General features: G+C 47.1%; 4 protein-coding genes across 4 annotated transcripts, besides 1 other annotated feature; all 4 read left to right on the forward strand.

Moving 5' to 3' along the window:
* Positions 1–399: 399 nt before the first annotated feature.
* Positions 400–738, forward strand: EURHEDRAFT_431792 (uncharacterized protein; the record flags this gene model as incomplete). The annotated part of the gene is made up of 1 exon (XM_040783415.1): positions 400–738. A coding segment is annotated over one exon (339 nt), but the record flags the coding sequence as incomplete, so codon positions are not given.
* Positions 739–3,552: 2,814 nt separating this feature from the next.
* EURHEDRAFT_417955 (uncharacterized protein) lies at positions 3,553–6,413 on the forward strand. The gene is made up of 5 exons (XM_040783318.1): positions 3,553–4,032; positions 4,089–4,879; positions 4,940–5,259; positions 5,318–5,763; positions 5,814–6,413. Exons 1-5 carry the CDS (start codon positions 3,807–3,809, stop codon positions 5,924–5,926), a joined length of 1,896 nt encoding a protein of 631 aa, XP_040633625.1. The 5' UTR covers positions 3,553–3,806; the 3' UTR covers positions 5,927–6,413.
* A 1,568-nt stretch (positions 6,414–7,981) lies between these two features.
* Positions 7,982–8,236, forward strand: EURHEDRAFT_468382 (thioredoxin-like protein; the record flags this gene model as incomplete). Its single annotated transcript, XM_040785254.1, has 1 exon — positions 7,982–8,236. A coding segment is annotated over one exon (255 nt), but the record flags the coding sequence as incomplete, so codon positions are not given.
* Positions 8,237–9,311: 1,075 nt separating this feature from the next.
* Positions 9,312–9,473: a sequence feature (Protein overlapping with rRNA (EURHEDRAFT_468380, EYE89937.1) was converted to a misc_feature.).
* A 679-nt stretch (positions 9,474–10,152) lies between these two features.
* EURHEDRAFT_417961 (uncharacterized protein) lies at positions 10,153–10,450 on the forward strand (the record flags this gene model as incomplete). Its single annotated transcript, XM_040783319.1, has 1 exon — positions 10,153–10,450. One exon carries the CDS (start codon positions 10,156–10,158, stop codon positions 10,333–10,335), a length of 180 nt encoding a protein of 59 aa, XP_040633628.1. The 3' UTR covers positions 10,336–10,450.
* Positions 10,451–10,687: the final 237 nt, after the last annotated feature.

The raw sequence follows: 10,687 nt of genomic DNA on the forward strand, positions 1-10,687 counted from the left end.
TGCCTTATTAGTTAGGTTGATGTTCGCGGCGATTGTACGAAGGGGAGTGATGAAAGTCGAGGTGGATCAATAGTTTGTCCGATTACCGAGGCCGGCAGATCCCTCATATACGGACACACACACTCGTTTAGATAGCCAAGCACTCATTCTACCATCTACAGTGTCTATAGATATCATTGTCACCCTCCGTATAATCTAAGTTTCTTCTTCATATATAGCCTCGTGCAGTCCGGATAATCGACTCCCCGACTTCCCCGACTCGGAGTTAACCGCCTTATTGGTTTATCCGTTTCAACGACTGACCAATCAGCAGAATCGGGGGATTCTCCCCGATTAGCCACCACTAGTCAGAGGCCCCGAAAGAAGACAACAGGCCAACAAGCAACCCAGATTGATATTGCAGCAATTGGAGCAGCACCATTCCAGCGGCACTTGAAGAAGAAGGATACTGAGATCTTTATCACCAGTCTGTCTGAAATCGACCGCATTATTGAAGAGAAGCGGGCTGAGGAACGTCATGGAGAGGACTGTCAGGAGCAGGAACTAGTGCAGCAATTGCTACCGCAGCAGTATCAAGAGTATGCTGATGTCTTCTCCAAGGCAGCCTCTGACGAGTTGCCTCCCCGAAGAGCGAATGACTACCGCATTGAACTGGAAGAGGGGAAGACTGGAGAGTCAGCTGTGAGCTACAGCCCCCTGTACAAGCAGACAAATGAAGAGCTGGAAGCCGCGCGTGACTACATCGTGGACAGGGGAATGCCAACAAGCCTTTGAAGAGTTGAAGAAGCGGTTAACAGACGCCCCAATACTACGGCATTACCACCCTGACCTAGAGACGAGACTGGAGACGGATGCATCAGATGGAGTGGTGGCAGGGGTTCTTTCTCAGAGGCAGGAGGACCTCTGGCACCCAGTTGCTTATTACTCGAAGAGCATGTCGGATGCTGAGTGTAACTATGGAATCCACGACAAAGAGATGCTAGCCATCATACGTGCATTGCAGGAGTGGCGTGCTGAACTGGAAGGGTTGCAACTCCGTAAACGCTTTGATATCTATACCGACCACCGAGCGTTAGAATACTTCATGACAACGAAGAAACTGAATGCTAGACAAGCCCGATGGGCTGAGTTCCTCTCTCAATTCTACTTCTTGATCCGATACCGACCTGGACGAGAGAACACTCTTGCAGACGCCCTGAGTCGACCGACAACTGAGATACAGAGGAAGGATGAGTACCGTCAACAGATCATGTTGAAACCTGGATCAGTCGAGCAGTGTGCACAGGTTAATGCCCTGGAACCCACCTTGCAAACAGTTGACCAGGTGCTCAAGGCAAACCGAGGAACACCTGCAGAAGGGTACCGTGATAAGGCCCAGAAGGGAGTGGATGATTGGACTGTGCAAGATGGTTTGCTACTGAAGGGTAACCGACTGTTTGTACCTGATGATGATCCAGAGCTGCGTACTCGGTTGCTTGATGAAGTACATACACAGGTGTCTACTGCACACCCAGGGAGAACAAAGACCCAACGGCTCATCCAAACGCGATACTTCTGGCCAACCTGGAGACAAGATGTCAAGAGATATGTGCGGAACTGCTCAAAGTGTCGAAGAGCAGCAAATCCACGAGACCATGCTCCTGGACTACTCCAACCCTTGCCCATTGCAGAACGCCCTTGGGAGCACATCTCTATGGATTTCCGTTCTTTCCCCCCTGACAAAAAAGGATACGATGCTGCACTAGTGATAGTGGACCGATTCAGCAAGAGGCCTATCAGTATACCATGTAATAAGACTGCCACCTCTGAAGATGTTGCTCGCATGTTCATTGAACATGTCTACCGTCATAGAGGACCCCCAACAACCATTGTTTCAGACCGTGGACCCCAATTCATATCGGCGTTTTGGAATGAGCTATGTCGAATCCTTGGAATCCAGTTGAAACTTTCCACCGCTTATCACGCGCAGACTGATGGACAGACAGAGATTGTGAACCAGCATATTGTGAATCGACTGACGCCTTTCATCAATCATTACCAGGACAATTGGTCAGACCTGTTGCCATTGATTGATTTCGCTGCCGCTGCTCTGCCCTCTGAGTCAACTAACGCCTCGCCTTTCCTGGTCGATTGTGGATATGAACCCCGGACCTCATTTGACTGGACACCGATAGAGGGGCCTCTCCCAAGTGATGAGCGAATTAGTCGACAACGAGCCCAGGACATGGCAAAGAGGATGGAGCAGACATGGGCTGCCGTAGGAAACCGGATCAGGAAGGCCCAAGACCAGCAGAAAAAGCAGGCAGATCGCAGACGGCGTCCGGCTGACTTTGATGTGGGAGATCAGGTATGGCTTTCCTTACGGCACTATCAGACAAGCCGTCCCAACAAGAAACTGGCTAGCCAGATGGCTGGACCTTTCCTGATTCTTGAGCGAGTTGGAAACTCCTACCGCTTGGAACTTCCGAGAACAATGAAGATCCATCCAATCTTCTCACCAGACAAACTACGACGCGCCAGCAATGATCCCTTGCCAGGACAGGTGGTTGAACCACCAGAACCAATCGTTGTTGGCGATGAACAGGAATGGGAAGTGGAGGAAGTCCTTGCGTCTCAGATAAACCGACGCCGACTGCAGTATCAGGTAAAGTGGATAGGATTTGATGAGGATCAAACATGGTATTCAGCAGGAAATTTCAAAGGTTCTCCACACCGCATACGCGACTACCATCAGAAATACCCTGATGAGCCGGGACCACCGCGGCGCTTGCCTGAGTGGTTAAGAGCCTGGGAAGACGGAATTGATGAGATTAAGGATCACCCTCACGATAACACACCAACTTGAAGCCTGAGGACAGACTCCGCCTAAGGAGGGGGGTTATGTGACGGCTTGACGTCGTGTCTACGGTTTGACGTCGTGTCGACGACTCGACGCTGTGTCTACGACTAAGTATGACAAACGAATCGAACAAAGTCGACATGGATAGAACCATACCGTACAGTCATCTATAAATAACCCCTTCATCTGCTAGATAGAATTCCTTTCCTTTTGCTTCTTCAGATTCGATATTCCCGTCGATGGCTACTAGTTGGTTTAGATAGGAATATCAATTCGTTAATATCTACTAGCTACCGAGCCCGTGACAATATGCAGACTGGCTGGGGAAATCACAGTTTTACACAGCCATCTGTAAACGCCATTAGGATGCTAAACGCATCAATCTGGGAACTCATAGGCTTACCTCTGACTCCCTCCTCCTCCATTCCTCCTCCTTTCAGGCATTTCTCTCCCCCCTGTTTCCCCTTTAGTTCATCCCCCTCTTTTCTGTTTCCTCCCACCACGGTTTCCTTTTCAAAAAAAAAAAAATCCCAAGATGCGAAGTTTGCTGTTTAACAGTTGGAAAACCCAAGCAGCTCCCCGCGCGGGGGGCTACCTGTATTTAGATGATAGATGGTAGTTTAGCTAGAAGAAAGGCAGTTCCGATCTGCCCGTCGTATGTCCCGCACCGGGACCAGGGCTTTTCCGCTTCCGAGGCTCCCAAGGAGCCGTGGAGGCGTGGAAAGACCCGACCCTCGACGTTAAATAGAGACACACACACACACACACTACTAGTTAGTCTAGCCGATAGGCCACCAACCAATCAACCATCCATTACACACCAAAAAGGTACTAACGTTGGCGTCACTCTCTCTCACATGCCACTCGTTCCGCAATGGCCTTCCACTAGGAACGTTCCTGCCTCGTTCTTATCATATCACTTATTTTGCGATTATATGGCCCTTTTCTATCCGGAAACTCATACATCATGGCTGCCTGGCTAAGGTGGCTTTTAGGCGCGTCAAAAACAGCGAAGGAAGATGATCAAAGGAACGTGATTACAATGTTCGGTCCATGCCGCGTGACGATTCAAGAAGGGCGTTTTCACTGCTTTTGCAAAGCAGGCGTCCATTTACATCCATCCACATCCATTGACTTGAGCGAGCTGTGCTCAACGTGCGACCATCCCTTGGTAGAGCATGAAGATGTCTCAGGTACATTGTGTTTCATTCATTATACAAAGTACACGTGCTCATCTGTTCTCTTTTAGATCACTTGTTTGATTTGGCCCATAAGCTTTCCACACTCGAACCAAAATCGACCGGTTCCTCTTCGTCTGTTCCTGCTATACAACTTGCAGATACGGGGCTCTCCAATACCATATCCCCGCGAACAAGGTCTATCAAGACGCTCGCCCGTCTAATTGATGAGCATGCCGTGATTCATGTTCGCGGAACACCGGCATCGGGTAAAAGCACAATGGCAAAACTTCTTTTTCGGCATTATTCTCGACATTGTTTGACTCAGCGACAGCCAAAGATTGTCTTTGCTGCCGACTGGAAAGACTGGGTGGAAAACAATATGGACACTGTTGGTTTTCTGGTTCGACAGTGTCACCAACTAGGGCACAAGATTCAGAGAGCAGAATTTTTGAATGAGGCGAATGACGACCTCATTTTCATCTTAGACGAAGCGCAGGTAACTTATTCTGATTCCTTTTTTTGGTATTCAGTAATCAAAGAGCGCCTCGCCGCCACCAAAGGCCCACGGTTCTGCCTATTTACATCGTATGGCAGCCCAAGTACCGGCTCTCCTGATTATCCGAAAACAACCACCCCACCGATTCTGAAAAGGGAGCAAAGAATCTCGTTAATAGCCCCTCACGATCACGTTGGGCATGATCTCTGTTTATTCTACAAACAAGAGGAATTTAAAGACGCCGTAAAAAAATGGGCTGACACCACCGACCACACAATCGGTGAAGATGTCGCGAGCTACATTTTCGAACAGACAAATGGACACCCCGGACTTGTGGGAGCGATGCTCCGATATGTGGCGTTGGTATTTTTGCAATGTTCTCGAATTCTGGTATAATTACCGTGCTAATGTTATATCTAATAGTTTTACCGAGATCATCTCAAGCGGTCTGGCGTTTCGCACATAACATACCAGCATGTTGGCGACGCGTTAGAAAACAACCGCGAGTTGTTCAAGTTCCTTAATTATGATGTCGCGGGAAGGAGTCTTCCATCAAAAGCGAGATTGCAAGGTATTGACCCCCTAATTGTCGGTGTGCTGTTGCGCATCTTGACCCATGGGAGCCTCGAATTCAATAGGAATGATGATGCATTGGAAAAGTGTTTCAGACTGGGCTTCATTCATGTGGACGAGCCCGAAGAAGGTTATATGATCTGTGTTTTGCCCTCTTTTCTGCATGCCCGGTAAGTTGCTGTCTCCTAGCCACATTCTTTGAACTACTTCGAGGCTTATAAAATGCAGTTTTGTTGAATATACATATGGCCTGTCTATGATGAAACCTTTCCCGGTCACTAGCTATCCCAATATTGAGGCCTTAGCATTGAAAGTGTTGCAGAGGTTCTCGAGGACGATGCTTTGCATGGCGGAACGGGGCCAACGATATGGCCCTTCTGGGAAACCACGCCCTGTTGAGGCGGCCTATCAGGATGAATTCTACAGATGTTTTGCTGAAGAAGTCGGCCCAGGTGTAGGTATTGTTTCTGAAAGGTCATGCGTCGGTCAGGGGCGCATTGATTTCCACATAATCACCCCTGGCTGGGGATTCGAACTTCTACGTGACGGCGACCGGCTTTTGGAACATTGCAAAAGATTCGAACCACAGGGAACATATCACCAGTCCATCCTACAAGGCCTACTCACTGATTGGCTGATATTGGACTGTAGGCGCTCAATGCCTCGCAAACTTTGTAAGGACCTTTACTTCCTCTAGTGGAGTTTTCATGACTGACGTCCAAAGATTCGGTGCCCAAACTATGGCGGATAATTTTTTCCCAAGATTATTCCCGCGTTCGAATCCTAAATGGTGACAACGAAGAAATTCATCCCGAGTTTTTCTTAACCAACCATTGATGGAACGCAGAATCCCTCTTTCTCTCCCTTTGATTGTTTCTGCCTTTCGTACGATGCTGATGACTCTATGACCTTTTGATGACCTCTTGATGACTACATGATTTTCTTTTGTCAGGATAGTTCCCATATTGTATATCTTTGTATGGTCTAGGCTAGGTCGTTTGATTTGTGTATATCTCCTGCTTGCTGTTACCGTTATGGGGCAGGCTAAGTAAGATTATTTTACGCGGGAGAGACACTAACTAGATCATTCCGGTTATTGATAATGAAAGAGGCAACACCGATAAAGAGTTCTGTGGTTTGCTTGTACTGGTTTTGAAGGAAATGATGGTTTGGAGGTAGTCTAGCAAGTCCCAAGGCAGCATAGACATATCATACGGTTTAGTCTTCTTTGAATATGTAAGAGTGGCCAACACCTGAGCAAGATCTGAGGAATCCTGTTTTCTAAACCTTTCTCGAGCGCCCCTCACAGCAAAGACGTTGGAACCCCAAACATCTGCATCAGATGGCACCGCTTGTTTGAAAGCTAATGTAATTCGCCCCAGGTATGCGGCCCAAAAGATTGGCCATGGCATACTATATTTCCCACGGAACACAGTCACTTCTGCTGCTGCAACTTTCTGGATAACCCATGCTCTGCCAAATAAGAGTTGGAGAAAATTCCATCAATTTCTCTCCAAATCGTGTTCTCATCAAACTTGAAGGTTGTATCATATTATTTTAATAGAACAATATAGGAAGAACATGCGTAAAATCAGCCTTAGGCCATACTTTTTGAACCCTGAACTCTCAGCCCGGGTGGGGCCGCTTGTGACAGTCTCGAACAATATAAATTTATTGGTAGACTCTCTATCGAAATACTAACATGGAGAAGGAAAAGGAAGAAGCTGGGCCTGCCAGCGCTGCGCTATCTAATGTGCGAAGGGGGTTCCTGCCCTATATTCAAACAGGCCAAAGTTTACAAACATCTTGCGTTGTTGGTGAATGCCCATACTCCGTGACACCGCTGTCATCCTTTGACGATCATATCACAGCTTAGTATGTGATGGACCCTTATGAGCTGTTTTCGGCCTGTGATGAGCCTCATCCACCTTCCTGAGAGCCCTATCCTCCACGTTCCCAGCAGGAGATTGTCTAACAGGAAATCCGCCTTATGAACATGCTATGCTTCGGTTTGAAGAAGATAAATAGCAGCTATTCTCCCTTGTGTCATTCTCATTATTTATCCATCATCATCCATCATCAAATACCTCTCAGCATCTATCTATATTCTACGGATAACTCCACAACATACCAAGCTCTTCAAATCTCCATTCCTACTACACTTCTACATATCCACAAACAAATCGTCCACCATGCGCATCCAACTCCCTCTCCTAGTCATCGCCTCTCTCCTCACCACTACCACGTTGGCTGAACCAATCCCCAACAAAAAGCCCTCCCCACCCCCAGACCTCGGAGGACATAAGCCAGCACCCCCGGTCTTCCGCGGCCCGGGCGGACTACAGTGCCATGCTGCTCCACAGACTGTCGGCCGGTGCCGTAACGGTGCTATTACGGCGGAAGACTGTACGCGCATTTGTCGCTGCGAAGGGGAAGCGGCTACTTGTCAGAGCGGGTTTCATGGTTGTTCGTTAAGGGATGTAGAGGATTTCTGTCTGTTTGGAAGAGCGCGTTGCGAGTGTCATTGAGTGATGATTGGGTTTGTCGAGTTGAGTGTCAACTGAGGTGAGTGTTGAGTGACCTGTGTCAATGTCTATATACATGCTAATCACAAAGAAGGCTTTTTCATCCCTCCTATCACTGATGGCGCTCTTTCCGTTGGAGTGTTGCGTTATATATTGTTGATTTCCCATTTTATTTTGATTCGTTTTGATTCGTTTTGTCTTTGCTTATTTACCACTTCGTCCTGTTTCAAATTATACGAATCATCCATTTGTCAGTTCTGGAGAATAACCCTCATCCAAGATGCCTGTTAAAGCCATTAACTCGTAAGTAACCGTCAAAACATTTTCCACCCGACCCCCGGGGATAGTATTGCTCCAGTGCCAATGTCGCCAATACGGTAGGCACAATGAATTCTCCAGGATTATAAACAGATACAAGTTCGTTGTAGTTGTCTTCTGGGCCGCTTGGTGTGGCCCTTGCCGAATTATATCGCCTGAATTCGAGAAACTTTCAAACGATAAGGCTTTCTCTCAGGTCGATTTCTATAAGATTGATATCGATGAACAAGTTAAAATTGCTACGGAGGTTGGTATACGTCAAATACCAACCTTTGTTCTTTTCAAATACGGGGCCCAAATTTAAGGAACTTGTTGGGTCCTATCCCGATGGGCTAAAAGCTCTAATGCGGAGCACTTAAAGCACAAGGGAAAAAAGACATGTTTGCCTTTGTTGCTGTATGGGGTTACTTGGGGCAGAAGGGAGCTCGTATATAATTCGAGATTATTCCATTAGATATTCCAAATAAACTGTGAGTTTATTTGTTGAATGCACATCCTTGCGCAAAACACATATACATATTTTCTTCACTAAAACTATTACCAACCACTTTTAGTTTATTTTGTTTTATTCTAACCAACCATATCCTTTAAATGCAGAAGGTGATACCGTAACTGTCCATTTGCAAACAAGGTCTAAACAGCAGCAGGACACAAATTCTGGAATTGCTTCCTGTGCTGCAAACCACCTAGCATGCGCCCATATCAGAAGTGTACTCAGATGAAGACATGTCAACGGCAACACATACAGTGAAACAATCAAAGCAGGATTTTCACTTAACGAAATATCAACGGCCACTTTGCTTGAACCGGCGAATGAAGCAATCGACTTTCATCCTGTCAAGGTACTCCAGGCGGTGGTGCTTCACTCTTTCATTTAGGTATTCCGTGACCACCCTGCCCCTACAATTTCAGTGAGGGCCATGCAAGAGAGCCATGAAATCCAGCAACTGACCTGCCGAGGACAGTAGGCTTACAACTATTTGGCCATTATCGGTGGACGCTAACCGAGGGGACGACGTCGCTAATGTTGTTCATCGAACCAAAGGCGCGAGACGACAAGTTCCAACCAATTAATGGTCCTATATCACTTCACGCTATCTAAATGGAAAGCGAAAGGGTTGTTTTGGAAATTCACGGATCATAGAAATAGTGTTGAACTACTCCGGCCTATATCAGCGATTCGAGCGACCTGAGGCGTTGTTAAAGCAGGTACCCAACGATGGTCAGAAGTGTCCCAAATTCAGCGCCGCGATGCAACGCACTGCCATATTTGAGGTACCAGCCAAGGTTATTCAAGGTCGTCCGGATTTGCATGGCTCATTGGTTCTACTCACCCATTGATTACCTCGATTACCCTTGAGCGGCAATGAGAAAATGCAAAAAAAAAAAAAACATACAACAGCCGGGATTCGCTGGTGGTCACCCACCCAACTACTAACCGGCCGGCGTGTGGCTTAAGTACGGCTGAGCGGACGGGAAGCCCTGTTCTCCACACCCTATGGTCGTATGTACCGGTCTTACTCTTAGAGAAGACTATATAGTAAATTTAAATACTTCCAGAATCACGTCAACGAAATTCAATCAGACAAGGGAAGCTTACTAGCGACAAGTGTGTATAGAGTATCGAATACACAGACATGGATAGGTTCTTCCGAGACCCGGAAAATAATATACTACCGGGAAGACGACATGCATTGTCCGATATAGTGTCTCCCGGCGAGATTTTATACATACATATATTCAATGCAATTATGCACAGAGAATGCAAAATCCCTGATGCAAAGCTGCTCTAACAACGCCGAGTCTGTCACTCCTATTACAGTGTTACAGAGCACAGAGCTACGTTGTCAGTGCCACAGCATAAAACCCCCCACGGCCGACCTTGATCCGGCACCGCGGGGAAGCGGGCAGATAAGACCAGATATCGCCATTTTCACATGTCAGAACCACATAATACACCCAAATCAACCAAAGAAAGGCCATTTTTATTAAATTTGCCGGTGTCCCTAAGAATAGTCCTATGTCGGAAGGCAAAAAAGGCAAAAAAATGTTGGGAATTTATACGAGAGCGGGGACTGACAGGGGACGGTTTTTCCTATCAAGGTTGGTCAGTCCCTGTTACAGACCTAGCCACATCAGTCTCACGTGACTATGCGGGGAGACAAGGCAGACCCACTGAGAAAGAGGAGAATATGTCGCAGATTTTGCAATTGCTATGTACACATGTCAAGACAGCGTCGACGTTGGCTCAATGTTAGATCAACTTGTAATCTGATGAGATCTGATAGGTCGGATCAAAGGAATAACGTTAGTCCGACTAGCGAACCTCCGATATATGGCCAGCGTTCGCCACATATAGAAAGTCAAGCACTCATCAAGCACTCAAGCACCCGTGTACTCTAGGCTACATTAGATAGAGTATCAATCGTTCGTTTTAATTGGGTCTTCTACATATAGGCCTCGTGCAGTCGGATGATCGACTCCTCCGGTTTCCCCTGAACCTCCGACGGAACCCATTTCAGTTGAAATGGGGATCGGGGGCCGGAGGTCCGGAGGAGTCGATTATCCACGACTAACGAGGTCGTATACAGAGAGGTCCAATTTTAACGAGAGAAGTGTATTGCCTATTAACGCGTATACCCACACATAGCTGGTTGAGTGCTTGTCTATCTAAAATGTGTGTACACGTTGGCCTATATACTCGGGCCGGTGGAACTTGCCTAATCGGTCCAACGTTATTCCTTATCAGTTGTTT

This window comes from Aspergillus ruber (assembly GCF_000600275.1).
Source record: "Aspergillus ruber CBS 135680 unplaced genomic scaffold scaffold00082, whole genome shotgun sequence".
In the NCBI taxonomy this organism is placed as follows: Eukaryota; Fungi; Ascomycota; class Eurotiomycetes; order Eurotiales; family Aspergillaceae; genus Aspergillus; species Aspergillus ruber.

What these genes read in the sequence shown, in the direction of transcription:
- EURHEDRAFT_417955 (XM_040783318.1), top strand. Translation starts at nt 3,807, where the DNA reads ATGGCTGCCTGGCTAAGGTGGCTTTTAGGCGCGTCAAAAACAGCGAAG. An exon ending in AGAGCATGAAGATGTCTCAG is followed by an intron (nt 4,033 to 4,088) that starts GTACATTGTGTT and finishes GTTCTCTTTTAG; the next exon opens with ATCACTTGTTTGATTTGGCC. An exon ending in CCCTCTTTTCTGCATGCCCG is followed by an intron (nt 5,260 to 5,317) that starts GTAAGTTGCTGT and finishes TATAAAATGCAG; the next exon opens with TTTTGTTGAATATACATATG.